This window comes from Rhinoraja longicauda, chromosome 18, assembly GCF_053455715.1.
Source record: "Rhinoraja longicauda isolate Sanriku21f chromosome 18, sRhiLon1.1, whole genome shotgun sequence".
In the NCBI taxonomy this organism is placed as follows: Eukaryota; Metazoa; Chordata; class Chondrichthyes; order Rajiformes; family Arhynchobatidae; genus Rhinoraja; species Rhinoraja longicauda.
The window spans coordinates 28,267,629-28,289,383 of NC_135970.1; the positions used below are offsets into that span (position 1 = coordinate 28,267,629).

The following is a 21,755-nucleotide window of genomic DNA, read 5'->3' on the forward strand; positions in this document are numbered from 1 at the left end:
AAGACTAGAACATGCTAGAGGGTAGCCATTGTTAAGTTAACAGGTTGTGGGCCTAAACTCCACCTGAAATAATGGGGCACATCTTCTTGGATCTGGCCTGTTGCAGGAAATCCTTCCCACAGTCTTCACCTGCCTGCACCTGTTATTTCTGGGTGTGGAGGGCTGAACAAGATGAACAAGGGAGTGAGCCTGCAAAGCGCATGGTACTGCAAATAACCATCATTCAGTGATCCTGGGGCCCTCACCAGCTGCATTGTTGAACAGTTTCAAATGTCTTTGATAGTCATGGGTTTTCAAAACTCAATTATTTAATATGGAAGCAATTAAAATAGATTTGATTTTCAATATATAATGTTAAAAAGTTAGGAATTGAAAGCCCATTAAAATATGGACAAATAATTGAAAACGTTAAAATATAGACCAACCAGTGAAGTATTTACCGGCACTGACCTTTCTCCAGGGTAAACGAATGGAGTCACTGTTCTGGCGCTAGTCCTCCCTAAAGCTGAGGGTCAGATGTGAAGTGTGTCCAGCCATTCTCTTTAAACTCAACCACTGGATTCAAAGTTCAGTGCAGCAGGGGAATTGGCAATGAAATACGCAGCTTTCCGCATTTCAGGAAGTCGTCCCAAGCACGCAGTTTCAAGACTTTGGGGGCAGTAATGAGATTTTTAAAGAATGGGCAAAGTGCAGTTGTTCTACCAGTGCCAATTGGCTGAGGCCACCAGACGTTGAGTCATCAGTCCGAAGAAGGGTCTCGACCCGAAACGTCACCCAATCCTTCTATCCTGAGATGCTGCCTGACCTGCTGAGTTACTCCAGCATTTTGTGAATAAATACCTTCGATTTGTACCAGCATCTGCAGTTATTTTCTTACACTAGACTTTGAAGAGTGTACATTGCTTTTACCTCGGAAGGCAGCACAGTCAGGTAGATGAACCTCATCTCAGATACCAGCTACACCAGTCAGAGCTTGGCCACAAAGACGCCTTGACTTAGGTCTCAAGGGTCTCGACCCAAAACGTCACCTATTCCTTTTCTAACCCGCTGAGTCACCCTAGCATTTTGTGTTTATCTTTGGTTTAAACCAGCATCTGCAGTTCCTTCCTATGCATCCTGGTTAGAACTGTTCGCTCCATCGTTACATTACTCCAGCTATATGGATTAGTGACATCATAACATTTCTTCAGCCTGGGCAACTTAAATACCTGACCATTTGCTGGGGAGATTTGTTTTCAATATATATTGGGCTCCTGTATCATTTTTTTAAGATCCATGGAAGAGTTGAGTACAGAAGGAGCCCATTGAACTCTTTGAAAGAGCAATTCAGTTCGTCCCATTTGTCTGTTCTCTCACTATTTTTGCCTTCAAGTGTCTATCCATTTCCCTTTTAAATGCCGCATGAATCTGTATGCGAATCCTGTCAAGCTGCCCAATCCTAACCACTTGCTTCATATAAATATTTCTTCCTGTCATCTTTTTTTCCCTGCCAATCATCTTAAGTTATTAACATCTGGTTATTGAACCTTCACTGTGGCAAACATTTTTTTTTCTTAATTTAATCTATCTAAACCATTCGTGATTTTAAACATGAAATCAACTTTTTCACCCTACACCATGTACAAAGAAACATCCCAACTACACAAGTCTAGCCATGCAATTATATTCCTCTTTATCTGGAACCATTTCCACTAAAACTAGTACGTTCCATAAAAAAACTCCCCGAAAAACTCATTTTGTTCATATTGGTGTAAATACTTAATTTTAAATCAAAATATTTGCCAGATTACTCCATCTGTGATTTGGATAAATGAAGGCAAAAACATCGCTCTCTAGTTAATGGTTTCAAGCGAGCTGTATTCCTTTCTTAAATTTAACTTATACTTTGCGATTTGTACAGAATTTGCTCAAACATTAATGGTTAAACTGACAGGAAAAGCTGACAGTGAGTGATAGGAAAATTTCCTTTAGTCACGAGTATAGATGTTTTCAGGAGGTAGCTGACATAGAATGTGGACTCTTGTGTCTTTGTGGATTCACAAACAGCTCAGTACACATCATTGCACTGTAATTCATACATACAGTTAGAGTCATAGTGTCATTGAGTCATACAGCATGGAAACAGGCCCTTCAGCCCAACCTGCCCACACCGACCAACATGTACCATCTACACTAGTCCCTCCTACTTGCTTTTGGCCCTAATCCCTCTAAACCTGTCCTATCCGTGTACCTGTCTAAATGTTTCATGAAAGTTGCGATGCTAACTCCCTCAACTACCTCTTCCAGCAGCTCGTTCCATATACCCACCATCCTTTGTGTCAAAAAGTTCTCTTCTGTAGCCTCTCTTTCTTCCTCGGCTTCCTTTTGGAGTGTGCCTTTAAGAGCTGAGGCATTTCTTTGCTGTACCGCAAAGGGCTGGCAGCTATGCAAAATTAAGTGTGGTCTCTGTTTTACTAGCTGTTTCGGGGGAAAACCACCCAAGTGCTGCTTCAAACATCATAGTTTAGATTAGTTTAGAGATGCGATGTGGAAACGGGCCTTTCTGCCCCCTAAATCCACGCCGACCAGCGATCCACGCATCCCAACACTATTCTACACACACTAGGAACCATTAACAATTTTACCAAAGCCAACTAACCTACAAACCTGTAAGTCTTTGGGGTGTGGGAGGAAACTGGAGATCCTGGAGAAAACTCGCGCCAGTCACGGGGAGAACCTACAAACTCCGTACAGACAAGCATCCATAGTCAGGATCGAACGCGGATCTCTGGTGTTGTAAGGCAGCAACTCTACCGCTGCGCCACCGTGCTGCCCTCGTTGCGCCACCATGCTGCCCTACAGGAACATAGAACATAGAAAGGTAGAGCACTGGAACAGGCCTTTCAACCCCACATTGCGTGAAACATGATACCAAGATAAAGTGAACTCATCTGCCTGTATGCGATCTATACTTCTCCATTCACTGCATATCAATGTGTTTATCTAACAGCCTCTTAAACACCACTATTATATATGTCTCCATCAAAGGCATAAAGTCCTAGCCTGCCCAACCTTTCCATATAGCTCAGGCCTTTAGGTCCGGACACCATCCTTGTAAATCATCTCTACTCTTTCCAGCATAATGACATCCTTCCTATAGCAGGGTGTCCAAAAACTGAAAATACTCCAAATGTGGCCTCACCGATGTCTTGTACAACTGTTACATAATTTCCCAATTTCAATACTCAATACCCTGACTGATGAACACAAAATATTTCTTTACCACCATACGTATCTAAGATGTCACTTTCAAGGAACTGTCTACTTGAACTTCTATGTGGAGGAAAGAACTGCAGATGCTGGTTTAAATCAAAGGCAGACACAAAATGCTGGAGTAACTCAACGGGACAGGCAGCATCTCTGGAGAGAAGTAATGGGTGACGTTTCGGGTTGAGACCATTCTTCAGACTCGACCCGAAACGTCACCCATTCCTTCTCTCCAGCATTGTGTGTCTACTTGTACTTCTAGATCCCTCTGCTGTACCACACTCCCCAGGGATCTACCATTCACTTTGAAGTTCCTGCCCTGGTTTGACTTCCCAAATTGCAACATCTCATACTTATCTGCGTTAAAATCTATTTGCCATTGCTCAGCCCACTTGCCCAGCTGATCAAGATCCTACTGCAATTTTTCCTCTCAATGTCCCATATTTTAGGAAAACAATCCAAGTCTGTCCCGCCTCTCCTTATAGCTTTAATATCCCCTGATCCAGGCCAGGTCCACAATGTTTCTGCTGGTATCCAGCAAGGGTTTTTGTACTGGACACATTGATGAGCAAAAAGGTATGTGAAATCCAATTTCTCGGCTTAGTTGCCACCAGTATTTAAGGAGCTGCAAATGCCTAATCAGTATGTAACACATGCAAAGTAATTCAGAAGAGAGGATAACTTTTTTATAAAGATATTGTGAATTGCTCGTTTAGCTTTATGAGTGCTAATTATTAGTAACACAGGATGAGACAATCATCCGTTTTCTGAGTTGTAATTTTGGCCGTGCTATTCTTCCAGAGTCTCTATGGCCTTCATTTTAAAATCAAAACCATTGTGTACCTCCATCAGCACATACTTTCCCAGGAACTCAAAACTGCGAAGTCTTGCTCGTCCCTCAGTCTCTTATCCTCCTGCATATTGCCTTTTAAAACAAATTTTACAAATTTTGCTCATCAAGAATCTCTTGGCTTCACTTGTCTGACCTCCTAATTTATTCACCTGTTGTTGGCAGTTCCAATCCCGACTCTGGTATTTAATTTTTATTCCTTATTAAAAGTGTGATGTCAAACACTTTTCTTCCAAGCTATATTTCCCTGAACCCATTTCTATGGTAGTATTCACTACTTGAGCAGAGATATTTGGTGGACTTGGATTTCAATATTGTCAAGGTGATTATTAGAATAGGCCATTTCAGTAAAAAACATTGGCTGTAGTGTGTGAGATTTGACTCATTAAGTGGAACTTGAAACAATGTGAAAGTCATGATGAGTCAGCATAAAGTTTTATTTCACCACATGGTGCCAAACTATTACTATTACATACATGTGAAGGTATGCACTGCACATAATTGGGGCCTCAGAGGAACCTTTTTGGGATTTTCCTTTCATTCTGCAATCTAGAAACTACAACAGCACTCTTCTCATTATGAATTTTAAACGTTCTCTGAATGCCACATTGAATGTATAAGAAAATAACTGCAGATGCTGGTACAAATCGATTTATTCACAAAATGCTGGAGTAACTCAACAGGTCAGGCAGCATCTCAGGAGAGAAGGAATGGGTGATGTTTCGGGTCGAGACCCTTCTTCAGACTGATGTCGGGGGTGGGACAAAGGAAGGATATAGGTGGAGACAGGAAGATAGAGGGAGCTCTGGGAAGGAGGAGGGGAAGGGAGGGACAGAGGAGCTATCTGAAGTTGGAGAAGTCGACGTTCATACCACCGGGCTGCAAACTGCCCAGGAGAAATATGAGGTGCTGCTCCTCCAATTTCCGGCGGGCCTCACTATGGCACTGGAGGAGGCCCATGACAGAGAGGTCAGACTGGGAATGGGAGGGGGAGTTAAAGTGCTGGGCCACCGGGAGATCAGTTGCGTTAATGCGGACCGAGCGCAGGTGTTCAGCGAAGCGATCGCCGAGCCTGCGCTTGGTTTCGCCGATATAGATAAGTTGACATCTAGAGCAGCGGATGCAATAGATGAGGTTGGAGGAGGTGCAGGTGAACCTCTGTCTCACCTGGAAAGAATGTTTGGGTCCTTTGATGGAGTTGAGGGGGGAGGTAAAGGGACAGGTGTTGCATCTCGTGCGGTTGCAAGGGAAAGTGCCCGGGGTTAGGGTGGTTTGGGTAGGAAGGGACGAGTGGACCAGGGAGTTGCGGAGGGAACGGTCTCTGCGGAACGCAGAGAGAGGAGGGGATGGGAAGATATGGCCAGTGGTGGGGTCCTGTTGTAGGTGACTGAAATGTTGGTGGATGATATGTTGGATCCGCTGGCTGGTGGGGTGGAAGGTGAGAACGAGGGGGATCCTGTCCTTGTTGCGAGTGGGGGGATGGGGAGCAAGAGCGGAGCTGCGGGATGTAGAAGAGACCCTAGTGAGAGCCTCATCTATAATGGAGGAGGGGAAGCCCCGTTTTCTGAAAAACGAGGACATCTCAGAAGCCCTAGTCTGAAACACCTCATCCCGGGCGCAGATGCGGCATAGACGGAGGAATTGGGAGTAGGGGGATTTTTTTTGTTGGGGCCCGTTGCAGGTGTGGGTAATGTGCATCAAGTTAAAACTACTTTCTAATAAATTAACTGATGGGATTCACGAGCAGTAATGTTTTGGTGAACATTCTTACATTAATTTAGTATTCATTAGTTTTTATTTTCCAGTCAATCTATACTTTCATGTGCCCATGACTTTGGTTAATTTGCTTTTGGGATATTTCACGCAGTTCTGTTCGCCCCATTACAGGAAGGATGAGGCTTTGGAAAGGGTGCAGAAGATGTTTATCAGAATGCTGTCTGGATTGGGGGTATTAGCTACAAAAAGAGGTTGCACAAACATGGATTGTTTTCTCTGGAGGTTGAGGGGAGACCTGATACAAGTATATGAAATTATGAGAGGCATAGATAGGATAAAGAGTAAGAACCTTTTTCCCAGAGTGGAAATGATAAGGACGAGCGAGCACAGCTTTAAGGTCCAAGGGGTAAAGTTTAAAGGAGATGTATGGACAAGTTTTAAAAACAGAGAGTAGAGAGTGCCTGGAACGAGTGGTGGTGGAGGCAGATGTGATAGTGGTGTTTAAGATGCTTTTAGTGAGGCACATGGATACGCTAAGAATGGAAAGGTATGAATCACATCTAGACAGATGAGATTAGGTTATCTTGACATTATGTTCAGCACAGACATTATGGGCTGAAGGGCCTGTTCCTAGCCTGAAGAAGGGTCTCGACCCAAAATGTCACCCGTTCCTTCCTTCCAGAGATGCTGCCTGTCCCGCTGAGTTACTCCATCATTTTGTGTCTATCTTCAGTTTTAACCAGCATCTGCAGTTCCTTCCTACACTGTACTTCTCTACCTTCTGTGGTTCTGCTCTTTGACATCTGGTGGAGTGCTGCCAGTGAACATTTGGATGGACATAAAAGATAGGAATGTTGATTTGCATCCAGATTATCTGTTCATCCATAGCAAATATCAGATTTTAAATTTATAAATGGGAAGAAAAGTTATACGTTTCCAAACATGATTAACCATAATGAAATCTCTGAGAGAGGGATTTGAATGCAACCCAGTTGGGGGGAATGGAAGTCTTATAATAAAAGATTAATGTGGCACTCCTTTCCAGATTTTCACCTACTTATCTCCAGGAATAAAATTAACACAGATACACTAAACACTGGCATATCATTGAACTTTCTTCAATATCTATCTGCGCATTCATATGGGCATTTAAACTATTATTTCCGAATGTGGCTCAGTGTAGTTATTTTGAGTTACTTAGGGCTCCCATTGCTATGTTAAAGATACCTCTGACGAAGAGTCTCAACCCGAAACATCACCCATTCCTTCTCTCCAGAGATGCTGCCTGCCCCGCTGAGTTACTCCAGCTTTTTGTGTCTATCTTCCATATCAATTAATATTGTTTGACTTAGCAACCTTAAACGTATGCAAGATCCGTGTAGTCAGCAGAGAAACAGGTCTTCAGTTTTATTAGATTTTCACCATTCAGTCCCCAAGACAGGCCTCCAACTTAATGTGAGCCAGAATCACTAACTGGAAAGACTACTGTACCTTAGGAGAATATGTTTTTTCCTGATCCTCTAAAATGAATAGCAGGAAAGTATAAATGGAATTGGTAACTACTGTAGGAAGATTAAATAAAGACAGAGGTCACAATTGTACTCCCCTATATTCTGGGTAATAAGGCATTTTCTGTTTTCTTACTTGAGGTTGAAGTCAGCAAGGTTTTGTGAAGGGGAGATCTTGCCTGACAAATCTATTGGAATTAGACAAAGGAGAGTCAGTGGATGTTGTTTACTTGGATTTTCAGAAGGCTGATAATGTGCCCCATGCGATGCTACTAAAGAAGATGAGAGGCCATGGTATTGGAGGGAAGATACTAGCATATATAGAAGATTGGCTGAATGGCAGAAGGCAAGGAGTTGGAATAATGTGGTTTTTTTCTGGTTGACTGCTTGTGACTAGTGGTATTCCACAGGGGTTGGGTCTGCTACTTTTCATTTATCAATGATTTGGAAGATGGAATTGACTGCTTTGTGGCCAGGTTTGCGGATGATACAAGACACGTGGAGGGGGCAGGCGGTGCAGTGGAAGCAGGGACTCTGTAGAAGGAGTTGTACAGTGTGGGAGAATGGGCAGAGAAGTGGCAGATGGAATACACCATAGCAAAATCTGTGGTCATGCACTTTGGTAGAAGGAATAAAGAAGTGAACTATTTTCTAAATGTGAAGAGGATTTGAAAATTGGAAGTGCAAAGGTGCTTGTGCAGGATTCCTCAAAGGTTAATTTGCAAGTTGAATCAGTAGTAAGGAAGGCAAATGCAATGTGACCATTTGTTTCACGAGGACCAGGATATAAAAATAGACGTAATGCTGAGGCTTTATAAGACACTGGTCACACTGCATTTGGAGTATTGCGAGCAGTTTGGGGGTCTTGCTATTAACTGTATCCTCTCTCCTTACATTCAACCTCCCAAAGTGCATCACCTTACACTTGCTTGGGTTAAACTCCATCTGCCATTTCTCCACCCATTTCTGCAGCTGGTTTATATCCTGCTGTATCTTCTGACAGTATTCCTCACTGTCTCCAACTCCTCTGATTTTGGTGTTGCTCGCAAACCGACTCACCAACCCATCTACATTTACATTTAGGACTTGTATATATATATATCACAAACAGCAGTGGTCCCAGCACAGATCCCAGTGGAACTCCAGCCAGAATATCTATCTTCCACCACAACCCTCTGTCTTTTATGAATCCATATAACCAAGTCACCGTGAATTCCGACATCTTAATCGCAGCCGACCATGAGGGACTGTATCAAAAGCCTTACTAAAATCCATGTATACAACATCCACCACCTTACTTTCATCCATCCTTCGTCGTCTCCTCAAAAAACGTAATCAAGTTAGTGAAGTACGACCAAATGCCTACAAAGCCATGCTAGCTATTCCTAATTTGCCCATTCTCTTCCAAATGGGAGTAAATCCTATCTCAAAGACACTATTTTTACCAGTTGAGGGCTGCGGTCTTATAATGAATGGATATGTTTATTGGCCAAGTATGTGCATATACAAGGAATGTGCCTTGGTGCTCTGCTCACAAATGACAACACAAACATACAGTTAATAATCAAGAACCACATCAGAACAATAAGGATACAACATTACGGTCTAAACATGTGGGTGAAAATAAACCAGAGCAAAAAAGAGACTACAGACTTTGGTTATTGAGTAGAACTACTACTCGTGGAAAAAAAGCTGTTTTTATGTCTGGCTGTGGCTGCTTTGACAGTCTGGAGTCGCCTTCCAAAGGGAAGTGCTTCAAAGATTTTGTGGCCAGGGTGAGAGGGGTCAAAGATGATCTTGCCCGCTCGCTTTCTGGCCCTTGCAGTGTACAGGTCGTCAATGGGGGGGAAGGTTGCAGCCAATCTCAGCTGATCGAACGATCCGTTGCAGCCTCTGGATGCCGTGCTTGGTAGGTGAGCCAAACCAGACCACGATGGAGAAGGTGAGGACAGACTCAATGATAGCAGTGTAGAATTGAACCATCATTGCCTGTGGCAGATTGTGTTTCCTCAGTTGCTGCAGGAAGTACATTCTCTGTTGGGTCTTGTTGACTGTGGAGTCGATGGTGGCCCCCCATTTAAGGTCCCTGGAGATGATGGTTCCAAGGGACTTAAAAGACCACAGATGTGACTGGTGTTATTGATGGTGAGTGGGGGGAGGGGAGGGGAGGGGGAGCTTCTGGATGATGTTGAGCTTGATTGCTGTTGGAACTGCATGTATTTGCCATACTACGGATTTTATATCTAACACAGCTCAGAGAATCAGGAGATAGGTTCATCCAACCTCCCATTGTCCTCGTAGCTGCAATGTTTATGCGATTAGTCCAGTTACATATCCCGTTAATGTTGACCCCTCAATGGCATTGAATTTGGTGCTAGCTATAACATTGAAAGGTATAGCTTGTGGGAGATTGTTTGGGACCTAGGTGGTAAGAATATGACTTGTTTCCATGCATTTGAACACTTTTCAAGGCCCTGGTTTCTGTGTTCATGGTTGATTCATGTGCTCCAGATCCCACTATACCTTTAGATTCACCTGGTTCTGTTGGTGGCTCTCTCTTGAAACCTACCTGATTCAGATTCTTACTCATCCTGTAAAACTTAGAGGCTCCCTGAAATGTTACTACATAATGTGTAAAAGAGCAAATTAAAAATGTATAGGAAGGAACTGCAGATGCTGCTTTAAACTGATGATAGACTCAAAATGCTGGAGTAATTCAGCGGGACAGGCAGCATCTCTGGAGAGAAGGAATGGGTGACGTTTCGGGTCTAGACACTTCTTCCGACTGAGAGTCAGGGGAAACGGATACGAGATATATAGATGGTGATGTCGAGAGAGATATAGAACAAATGGATAACAGATATGCAACTTGGATGGGAAGGCTGGAGAGAGAACAAATGCAGGGGTTACTTGAAGTTCGAAAAATCAATATTCATACCACTGGTTTGTAAGCTGCCCAAGCGAAATACGAGATGCTGTTCATCCAATTTGTGTTTAGCTTTACTCTAACAATGGTGGGACAGAAATATAGTGACAATAAAGGAAATGGGAATAAGAGCAAAGGCATTAATGGAAACTACATGGGTAAAAAGGAAGAAAACTAACAAACATTATTAGCACAATGCAAATAATTAAGAGAACAAACGTGACCAGTAAATAATGAAATAATTGTGCTACTAATTTTACATTAATGTAAATAAAATGTAAATAAAACAACTGAATAAAATTTAAGCAATTAATTTAGTCTGGATACAGGAATTAGATTGAAACCAAAAGTGATTAAACCCATTAATGAATTGCCGATTTTACATTGCTTCTGAATCAGCAGAGTTATACGATGGTCTGATGATTTGTTAGCCCACATTTTATGTAATAGCAGGAAGCCAAAATCAAAACGTCACCCATCCATGTTCGCAGGAGATGCTGCCTGCCCCGTTGAGTTACTCCAGCATTCTGTGTCTGTTTTTGTAAACCAGCATCTGCAATTCCCTGTTTCTACATTTCACTATTTATTTTATGTTCGGTTAGCATAATACAAAAGGCATAATAATTATGTGTAGGAAAGTACTGCAGATGCTGGTTTAAATCGAAGGTAGACCCAAAATGCTGAAGAAACTCAGCAGGCCAGGCAGCATCTCTGGAGAGAAGGAATGGGTGACGTTTCGGGTCGAGACCCTTCTTCAGACTGATGTCAGGGGAGGGGGCGGGACAAATATAGAATTTTGTCGGAGACAGTAAGACTAATGGGAGAACTAGAAAGGGGGAGGGAATAGAGAGGGAAAGCAAGGGCTATCTGAAGTTAGAGAAGTCAATGCTCATACCGCTGGGGTGTAGATTACCCAAGCGAAATAATTATGTATTGTCTTTCTGCTGACCGGTTAGCATGCAATAAAAAAGCTTTTCACTGTACCTCAGTACACTTGACAATACACTAAACTGAACTGAACTACAAAAAGAAGATTCACATTAGCTAAACCAGACTTTCATTTTAGTTTTACTTATCCATCAGTTCAAATAAAGAAAAGGAATATTGAAAACACAGAGCTCGTGATTCCTGGTTGGAGATGGACTTGCAGTCAATCATTAATTTAAGTAGGTATCAATCTATACCTGGTGGCATCCATGCCATTGAATGAGGGCAAACTGCACAAACAATACTTTGCGATATTTGGATAATATCAGCGCAAATGTATTTTGCAAAAAACAGTGTTACATCATGCTGTTGATTTAGAATCTAATATGGACTTCTCCCAAAATAGATTCCCATTTACTTTGGAGACCAAGCAAAACGAAGGGTGGTGCTGTTTTTGGTGTTTAGACTGCTGACAAAGATTCAGCCATTTAGTTCTTGTAGTCTTTCCCACATTGGCACCAATTGCACATGTTTTGCTCAAAGAAGATGTGCAGTTAACTGTACAGACTGAGGGAAGCTGAAATAAGAGTTGAGAAATAAGAAGTGCTTTGAAAATTTTGAAAATATATAAACATTCCCTGTAATTTGTGTTTGATTGCAATCAGTCCAAGTTAACAGAGGGATTTGTTTGTGTTATGTTTATCATGACCTAATTATACAGTGGGAAGGGCTTTCATAATATTTACACTCGGCATTTTGAACATGAAACCATACATTTGCAATGAATTTTTAAAAAAGTTTTTTAATGACAACTTTTTGCACAGCTTTCAGGATTTCAGCATTCCATTTCCATGGGAAAATTAATAATTATTTTAAGTCTGAAGGGATTAATAAATCTTAGAAAATAATATCGGTTTTGCTTTTTACACAGTCAAATATACCACATTGCTTCAGCCAGAATATCTGATGGTTCAAAGTATTATTGAATCATGAAAATAAACTTCATCATCGTTTCTTGATAAATTTTATTCCACTTCTGTGCTGAATATCTTTTTCATCTTTGCCTAATGTGCAGGAATTTATATTAATATAGTTCCACACAATACAGCAATGAGTAAAATCCAATGTGCCTACAGAAGCAGAATATGGCAGATACAGGAAATGTTGGAAATACAGCGTCTGCAAAAAGAGAACCAGGGCAGTTTGCAACCACACGGTATGAATATTGACTTCTCTAACTTCAAGTAATCCTTGCATTCCCTCTCTCTCCATTCCTCCCCCATCCTAGTTCTCCGACCAGTCTGACTGTCTTCCTGAATAAACGTTATCTTTGTATGCTTCGTTGTCACCTTCCCTAGCGAACAATGATCTATTCTACATTTTATTTGAACTTCGTCCCCTTTGATGTTTCGTTTTCACACCATACCCTTCCATATATCTGTGTCTCCCTCTCCCCTTAGTCTGAAGAAGGGTCTCAACCTGAAACGTCACCGATTTGTTCTATCCAGAGATGCTGCCTGGCCTGCTGAGTGATTGATAAAATACATCTCTTGATGCTCCTGAACACATCATCAGTGATGTAAACCTCATTGGGTCATTGGGTGTTTCAGGTCTTTCAACATCAGACACCCTCACCCAGGCGACCCAGCCGTGGTTGATCAGACCACGACTTGTGTTCAGGCGGCATTCGCTCCTCCCCATGGACCTCCTCTCCTGATCCAGAGCCATCTCGAGGCTTTTTCCACTGCCTCTGTGGTGTTCTTGATGACTCTTCCCCTCTCCATTCCGGTTATGCCCAGTGCACTCAAGGCTTTGTAGAGCGATTGCCCTGCAAAACCTCTACAGCCAACCTCGATGGGCATACACCTTGCCTTCCAGCCCTGCTTACGGCAGTCTACGACCAGCTCTTCGTACTTGGTCTTCTTCCTCTCATGGGCCTCCTCCAGCATTTTGTGTCTACCACCAGAGTAAACAATTCAGGTCAATGTCCTTTTATTAAACTTGGTAAAAGCTCAGCAGTCATGCCCTTGCTGCTCAGTGCACTGTTCTGGATGAACTTGTCTTATCCACGTATATATATATTTCACTTACTGCTAATGCTTCCCAGCAGTCTGCTATTCCTTTAGTCATACCACACTGTACATACTTATACAAATATCTACTGCTGCAGTGAGGATTTTCATTCACTAAAATAAATAAATAAATAATGTAAGATTTCAGCTGAGACATTTTTATAGTAATTGAAAAATATAAGCAGGGCTTTAAGGAAAGGGACGGGAAGTGTGATTAGTGCACGCAATCAAGTAGCCCAGCAGTACTGTCCTTAAGTGCTGTTTAATTATTTGAGAAGAATAAGAAAAAGTACTGTGGGTATTCTTTACAATCTGTTGACTTGAGGAGCTAAATTGCAGAGACAGTGGACAGACATCTGCCCTATGGCCTTTGGAAGAGTTTTTTTGTTTAGTTTAGAGATACAGAGCGGAAACAGGCCCTTCGGCCCACCGAGTCAGCGCCGACCAGCGATGCCCGCACATTAACACTATCCTACACACACTAGGGACAATTTACACATGGCGCCATGTTTAGGCATCATTTTCCAAGTCCAGTCCAGGCTTCATCCCTGGTGCAGGCAAGCCCCAGGCTGCTGCAGGCCTTCAGCCATCACCTTCTTTGGTCAACCATCAAGCGTGGAAAGAGAAACAGAAGTATCTTTTCAGGTCCAACACAATTCTGACAAAGGGTCTTTGACCTGAAAGGTTAGTTTTGTTTTTCGAACTGGAGATGCTGCATGACCCGCTGAGTGTTCCAACATTATCAGAATTTACAATAAATTTTTGCTTGCGCATTGTTTTGCAGCAGGAGCAAACAGAAATATGTTTTAATGTACCCCAAATCAAACTTGCATTACAACACTCCATAACATCAATTCAAATGCCCAGAAGTATAAAAAAAATCTTCAAATACCTCAGGGATCCATTCTAATGGAGTGACTCACAGGCCTTTATGCTATGTCACTGCTCCCCCTCTGCGATTCCTCCTGGCCTTTAGGTTCAAAATAGCTACTGGGAATAAATGAAAAAAACAATCTTTATTATGTCATTGGCATAAAAGCTAATAAATGACTTAGCAAGTCTTCTGCAATAATCGCTTTATTCTTTTAGTAGAGTGATTGAGTTATAGAGCACAGAAACAAGCCCTTTTGCCAACTCTTTCATGGTGACGAATGTGCCTGCCTGAGCTAGTTTCTTTTGCCTGTGTTTGCCTAATATCCCTCTAAACCTTTCCTATCCATGTTCCTACGCAGTACCTTTCAAGCATAATCCTTAATCCTCGGAAAAGTACAGTATATCCCTCATGATTTTATAAAACTCTACAAGGTCACTCCTTAGCCGCCTTTGCTCCAGGAAAAAAAATCAGCCCTGGCCTGTCCAGACTCTCCTTATAACTCAAACCCAGTTCAGGTAACATTTCTGTGAAACTTTTCTGAACCCTCACTAGCTTAATGGCATCCTTCCCACAACATGGTGATGAGAAACCTTACACAATACTCCAGGTGCAGTCGCACTTATGTTTGTACAGCGATAACATGACGTCCCAATTCTTTTACTCAATGCCCTGTCTGAGGAAGGCAAGTGCCATAAGTCTTCTTCGCCACCCTATCTACTAACAGCTTGGAGTTTTACCAGGGACTTGCCAGTTTTCTCAGTTGAGAGTTCTGCTGGGAATCTCATACATGCTTGTGGATGAATCTTCAAGAAAGTTTGCAACAGCAGCCTGACAAAAGGAAATCCATGGATGGGCTGCGAATGGAATTAGGAGATCTGCTTTAAATGGGCAGATTTCCAAAGGAACTTGAGTCATAAACCACATTTCATCACTTCTGGGCAGAAATAGAGCATTCCTTCCTCTCAAGCACCAGTAAGAATTCAAGACTAAAGACGCCATAGAACCATTACAGATAGCCAAATGCCAACTCCCTGTACTGTCACGTCACTCTAGGAGCTTAAAGAGAAGAAAGAAGCCGTCTGCGGGATTTGCAATTGCGTGGTCATTGTGGACAGTACTGTTCCAACACTACGAGGAAGCCATATAGTGTAGTCATTACATTATCTTTCTGACTTGTGAGACTTTTTAAAAAAGTTCTAATTTTCAGCATTAATCTACCCCTTCCCCGCCTTAATATATATATATGACACACAAAGATAAATTCAATAATGGATCATTGAACCTATCGGTAACTACATGCAGCATATTTATTTTAAGTGATCATAACAATATTTAGGGCACATATTGGGCACGATGGTGTATTCTGTTGACCAGCATCTCCCAGGCAAGCACAGAATCACCATAGGACATGTCGGAAATAATTCACTTGAAGCTTAAATATTTGCATGACAACAGATGCAAACCCTGCCGTATCTTGAACAAGTTTTGTTTGGTTAAGTGTAAAAGTCAATTGGTTGGTACATTTTGGCAAGCTTTGCCTCTCCTGCACCTGGGTACATTAAATTCCCTCATACAGACATACATAATTTCCTCTACAAGCACTTCAGTCCTGCAAATATGGCGGCTTTTTCTTCCTTTGCGGTAGAGCAGGATCCTGCCATCGCTGTGGATCTGAAGAGACTGGCACTCAGGCCCAAGTCTTCTATCTAGGTTGTTCGCTAAAACGGTCTCATAGCCCTATACTAATTTTTATGCTTTATGCATCATTCATAGCTCATATTTAACCTTCACATTAGTTGTTGGCTCGTATTTGGGCATTTGGCCTTTTACTAGTATGAAATTAGCATTTTATGTTGTCAGAATTTAAGGCAACAACATTTTAAAAAAACCCTGATTGAATATTTACTACCGAGTACATTACCTGAACAAGCTCTAATCATTATTCCTGGTATGTTGGTTACTGATGAGTATAGAATAGCTACAGATTATACAAATCAAGAAAAACCTTGGATGCCTCTGTGGATAAATAGGCAGATAAATCTAACATTACTTGCCATGGATCCTCATCGAGGAATTGCAGAGAGGGGAGAGTGGAGAGAACAGGGGGTATGAATCTGAGAGCATGCAGAGCAAATTTGTGAAGATAATAGTTACATTAAATAAAAGGATAATGATACAAATTAAAACAGAAGTATAATATGCTGTACTTGTGAAACAAGCACGTTAACCTGAAATGGTTAAGCTCAGTATTAGGTCCTGAACGTTGTAATTTGAAAATGAGGTACTATTCTTGGGTATCATCGGATCAATAGTGTAAGGAGGGAGTACACAGTTAATGGCAAGACGATTAACAGCTTTGATGTGCAGAGGGATCTTGGAGTCCAAGTTCAAAGCTCACTGAAGGTGATGGCACATGTTGATCTACCTACCTACCTACATACGAACCAACCAATTTGTTGAACGAATAAGGAGGTCAAATAAATTAACATAACATTAAATCACTGCTGTTAAACTTGCTGTTATTAAGATGCGGCAATAACTGGCAATCATTAAAAAAACAGTGGTCTGAATACTTCATTCAGTGCAAATTTTATTTCTTGATTATTTAAAAAAATGAATCTAGTATCATCTCTATCCAATGGATGCACTACTGCAAGTGACCATCAATCTTTCTGGCCCAGAAGCTATGAGCATATAATCACATCCATTTACTCAATCGTTTTTTACAGTGCATATGTTTGGACACCAACTCACTGATGTAATTTTAACAGAGGTATCAAATCCAGCCAGGAAGTATCAAGAGAGTCTTAAATCATGAAAAAGGCAAGCAAATTCCCAGCGTGGGAATCTCTTTTACCCAGGGTAGGGGAATCAAAAACCAAGGGCATAGGTTTAAGTTGAGAGGGGCAAGATTTAATAGGAACCTGAAGGGCCACTTGTGACTCAGAAGTTGTTGGGTAAATGGAACCAGCTGCCGGAAGAGTGTTGAGGCAGGTACTATAACAGTATTTCAAGGATACTTGTACAAGTAAATGGATGGGAAAGGCTTAGTGGGATATGGGCCAAACAAATGCAAATGAGACTAACTTAGATGTGGCATCTTGGTCAGCATAGACGAGTTGGGCCAAAGGGCCTGTTTATGTGTCACATGACTCCAGTTGCAGGGGGAATTCCACAATGACAGCCCCTTAAAACTGTTTGCATTTCTGTAAAGTTCAGTGCCAAAATATGTTTGAGTGGAGATATAGTTAGTGGTGCCAAATGTACTGTGTTGTGGTCAGTCTCTATCTCCAAAAATCATTCCATTAACTTCTCCGAGTTTTCTCTCAGTTCTGCCAGTTGGTTGCTAAGTGTTAGCAGGAAGTTGCTAAATACTGATAGTGCAATGTAAACTAATTTTTATATAAATATGATAGAGTGACATAGGGCATTATGTGGTAATTCAATGTAATGTGCTACAGGGAAATAGATTATTAGTTTAGACCACCAACCACCATACACAGAAGTTCTTGTTTTACTTATGGACTAAGTCCAAGCAGCCAGCACAGATTTGGAAGGAGAAGTAATTAAATTGTTGCAGATCAGAGGCACACAAAAATGTTTCCTGATTAGGGAATGGCACTGCACCAAGGTTTATGCAATTTCTATACGTGATGGAGATAATTGAACGTTTTATTAAAGTTCTAAGTTGTTGCATGTGCATGGGGGCTATAATTGCAGTGTTAATATTTGTTTTGTAAAAACCTTGTAGCTATTTTTTCAAGTGCAATTTTTCACTGAGAAGAGCAGTTGCTGCAGAGAGAAAATAATCTATTGGTTAGGTATAACATCTTCTCTCATTACTGAACTACTTCCCAGATACGTGTAGGAAAATAACTGCAGATGCTGGTACAAATCGAAGGTATCACAAAATGCTGGAGTAACTCAGCAGGTCAGGCAGCATCCAGGAGAGAGGGAATGGGTGACGTTTCGGGTCGAGACCCTTCTTCAGACTGAAGAAGGGTCTCGACCCGAAACGTCACCCATTCCCTCTCTCCTGGATGCTGCCTGACCTGCTGAGTTACTCCAGCATTTTGTGATACCTCCCAAATACGTGTTGTGGCTTGGTGTGAAATTTGGTCTGAATTACACTGCGGTGAAGTAAATTGAAACTTCTGACCATGCTCAAGGCACTTGACAAATGCAAGCTGTTTTGTCATCTGTTTGTATGGAACTAAAACAGCGATTCTTGTATGCAGGTTGCCAGCCAGTAGATTTACATCCATGCTCAAGGTTTCCATCCAATTCACCGAACTGCAAAAATATAATTTCCATTTTACTCGTCAGGTTTCAGCTTTGTTAAATGTTGGCAATGTTGCGATGTTACACTATATTCCAGTGGTTGGAATGCTGCTCCAAGTAACCTGCCACTTTCCTCTGCAGGTGACCGGGGACACTGAGGCGATAGATAAGGATGACTGCCAACAAGAACGCCAGCACCAATCACACAGCTGGAGCATCTAAAGTAGTTTGTGACACAAGCACCAGGTGAGGGACAAGTCCCACGTTGTGACCTCAGCTGCCTAAATTTCTATTTCTGCCGAAAAATTCTGCAGAATTTCTCTTGACCTCTTCAAAGTAACTCGACAAAGTGGCAAAGTGTTAACCTGACATTGCAGTCATTGTCTCCTTGTCATTTTTCATAGGTTAGAAGCATGACTATCTTGTCAGAATTTAATTCCCCAATACAAGCCAACTAAAGCACAAGAAAGCAAACTTAATGCAAGCATTTATTTCAAGAGGGCTTGAATACAAAAACAGGGATGCAATGCTGAGGCTCTATAAGGCGCTGGTAAGACCACATTTGGAATAGTGTGAGCAATTTTGGGCACCATATCTTTTGAAGGATGTGCTGGCTCTGGAGAGGGTCCAGAGGAGGTTTACAAGAATGATCCCAGGAATGAGTAGGTTAACCTCTGATGAGCATTTGTCGGCACTGGGCCTGTGCTCACTGGAGTTTAGATGAATGAGGGGGGCCTCATTGAAACATACAGAATAGTGAAAGGCTTGGATAGAGTGGATGTGGAGAGGATGTTTCCATTAGTGGGAGAGTCTAGAACTATAGGTCATAGCCTCAGAATTAAAGGATGTTCTTTTAGGAAGGAGATGAGGAGAAATGTATTTAGTCAGAGGGTGGTGAATCTGTGGAATTCTTTGCCACAGAAGGCTGTAGAGGCCAAGTCAGTGGATATTTTTAAGGCAGCGATAGATAGATTCTTGTTTAGTACAGGTGTTAGAGGTTATAGGGAGAAGGCAGGAGAATGGGGTTAGGAGGGAGACATAGATCAGCCATGATTGAATGGTGGAGTAGACTTGATGGGCCGAATGACCTAATTCTACTATTCTTTATGACCTTATGACACGTTAGCTGAAAACAGTTAGAGTCTCAGCATCCTGCAGAGTCTATATCTGATCATGTCATGATTAGGACAACAAAAAAATCGCTGCAAATGATATGTTAATGTACAAATGCTCAATAGTTGTATGAAATATGTGTATGAAATTCTGGCATTCAAACAGAATATTGTGTTTTGCATAACTAATTGTAGGCTTTTGTACGTTTTGTTTTCTGTACCAAATCACTTCACCGAGTAAAGTTTTCCACACAGAGAGATTTAGCAACAGTAGCACAGTTGCTGCAGGTTTAGTGAATGGCATTGACAGATGATTACCAGAGATAAATGCAGTAAACAATAATATACATTAATTCTTATGGTGATAACATGCATGTGGATGGACAAATTATTCATATAGAATAGATCACGTAATTAAAATATCAACGTGTACAAATTCTGTAACATAAAGAGGAAACTTCATAACATCGTTATACAGTACTCTAATATTTTAATTTTGCCAAATAATTGCGCATAAAATAATCTACCCTGCAGAAGATCTGTCTGCTTTACCGACAACAGAAAATCATATATTATTAAAAGGTCTTTGTATTGGCAAAACCTACCAAAGTTTTTCAGAGAGATTTATTCTGTTTGAGTTATAGTCATTTCTAGTTCGTTTTAACCTTTTGACCAAATGTATGTTTAAAATTGTATTAACATTAGTGAAAGCTTGGGCGATGCAGTGGTTAGCATAAGGCGTATTCATATCTATGACTCAGTTCTCTTTAAGTTAAGGATACAAATCTGATGTAACATGAAACTGTGCAAAATATGGTAAGCAAGCAAAAAGCCCCAAGGCATGGCAGGTGTGTAAAACTGTAAACTATTTGCTTTACTGAGATCTAGACTAAGGCAAAATGCTGGTGCAGAGTAAAGAGGATTTTTTAAAATCATATCTGGGAGTAATGTTTTAAAAAGTAATTCTATACTCTCAATATTCAGCAATTCATGCCAAAAAAAAAAGATATGTTGAAATTTTGAAAAGAAAACACAATGTTAATGTCAAGCCAGGCACCAACTATGCAGAAATAGAGTTGATATTTCAGGTCAAAGATTTTTCATCTGAACCCTCATCTGAAGGGTATTGGCCTCAAACATTGACAATGTTTCTGTCATCACAGGAGTTGAAAGTTTCCTTTTATTTTTTGATCTTGCCTTAGATTGCATACCGTCTGCATCATTCAATTCTGAGTAGTCCATTTCTATGCCCATTTTTCTTGTACAGTTTTAACTGGTGAAGGTTTGGCAGTCATCCATTATTAGTTAGCTGGAACTTATTTTAAACCTGTACACAGTAATATACAATACATTGTGCATTTTTTTTCATGAGATGCAGGACAGTGCATGTGAAAACAGCAACTCAGATTGGAAAATACATTTATTTCTAAAAGATGAATTTACTTTTTGCCAGAAATTCCATACTCGTTTGGCAAAAATGTCCTTAGTAAACACACAGGATGTGAAGTCACAGTTGCTCACAAGAAAGACAGCTGTTAATTGAAAACAAAGAGGACTTACAAATTGGGCCCTTCAGCCCACCGAGTCTGCACAGACCAGCGATCCCCGCACATTAACATTATCTTACACACACTAGGGACAATTTACAATTATGCCAAGCCAAGTAGCCTACAAACCTGTATGTCTTTGGAGTGTGAGAAGAAACCGGATATCCTAGAGGAAACCCAGGCAAGTCACGTGGAGTGAACATACAAACTCCGTACAGATAAGCACACATAGTCAGGATCAAACCCGGGCCTCTTCCGCTATAAGGCAGCAACTGGCCACCGTGCCACAAATATATATATATATATATATATACATACGTGTGTGTGTGTGTGTGTGCGTGCGTGCGTGCGTGTGTGCGTGTGATATATTTTCACCAATCTATCTACATTGACATCCAGTTTCTATATATATATATATACACACACACATATATCTTCTATCCTGTACACCTGTATATATATATATATATATATATATATATATATATATATATATATATTAGAAATAAATGTAAACTTGACATAAATGTAGATAGGTTGGTTTGCTGTCAAGACCAAAATTGGAGGAGTTTCAGACAATGAGGAAGTCTGTGAAAAGAGAGATCTAGATTTTCAGAAATGGAGGGAGACTTGTTTATTCATGGAGGACAGAAGGTTCTGGTGGAAGGTAGCTATTGTGGCTGGACGTCTGTAACC

At 41.2% G+C, this 21,755-nt stretch overlaps 1 protein-coding gene across 3 annotated transcripts in view; it reads left to right on the forward strand.

Annotated features, from left to right (window-relative positions):
• Nucleotides 1-21,755, forward strand: part of dennd2b (DENN domain containing 2B) — a 243,904-nt gene that overhangs the window by 109,726 nt on the left and 112,423 nt on the right. For 2 of the 3 annotated variants that reach the window (XM_078415402.1, XM_078415401.1), the window contains exon 2: nucleotides 18,542-18,646. In XM_078415402.1, coding sequence (XP_078271528.1) covers nucleotides 18,573-18,646 — 74 coding nt within the window. In that variant the 5' untranslated portion in view covers nucleotides 18,542-18,572. Of the gene's footprint in view, nucleotides 1-18,536; nucleotides 18,647-21,755 lie in introns of those variants that run through there. The other variant, XM_078415403.1, reaches the window with a different exon arrangement.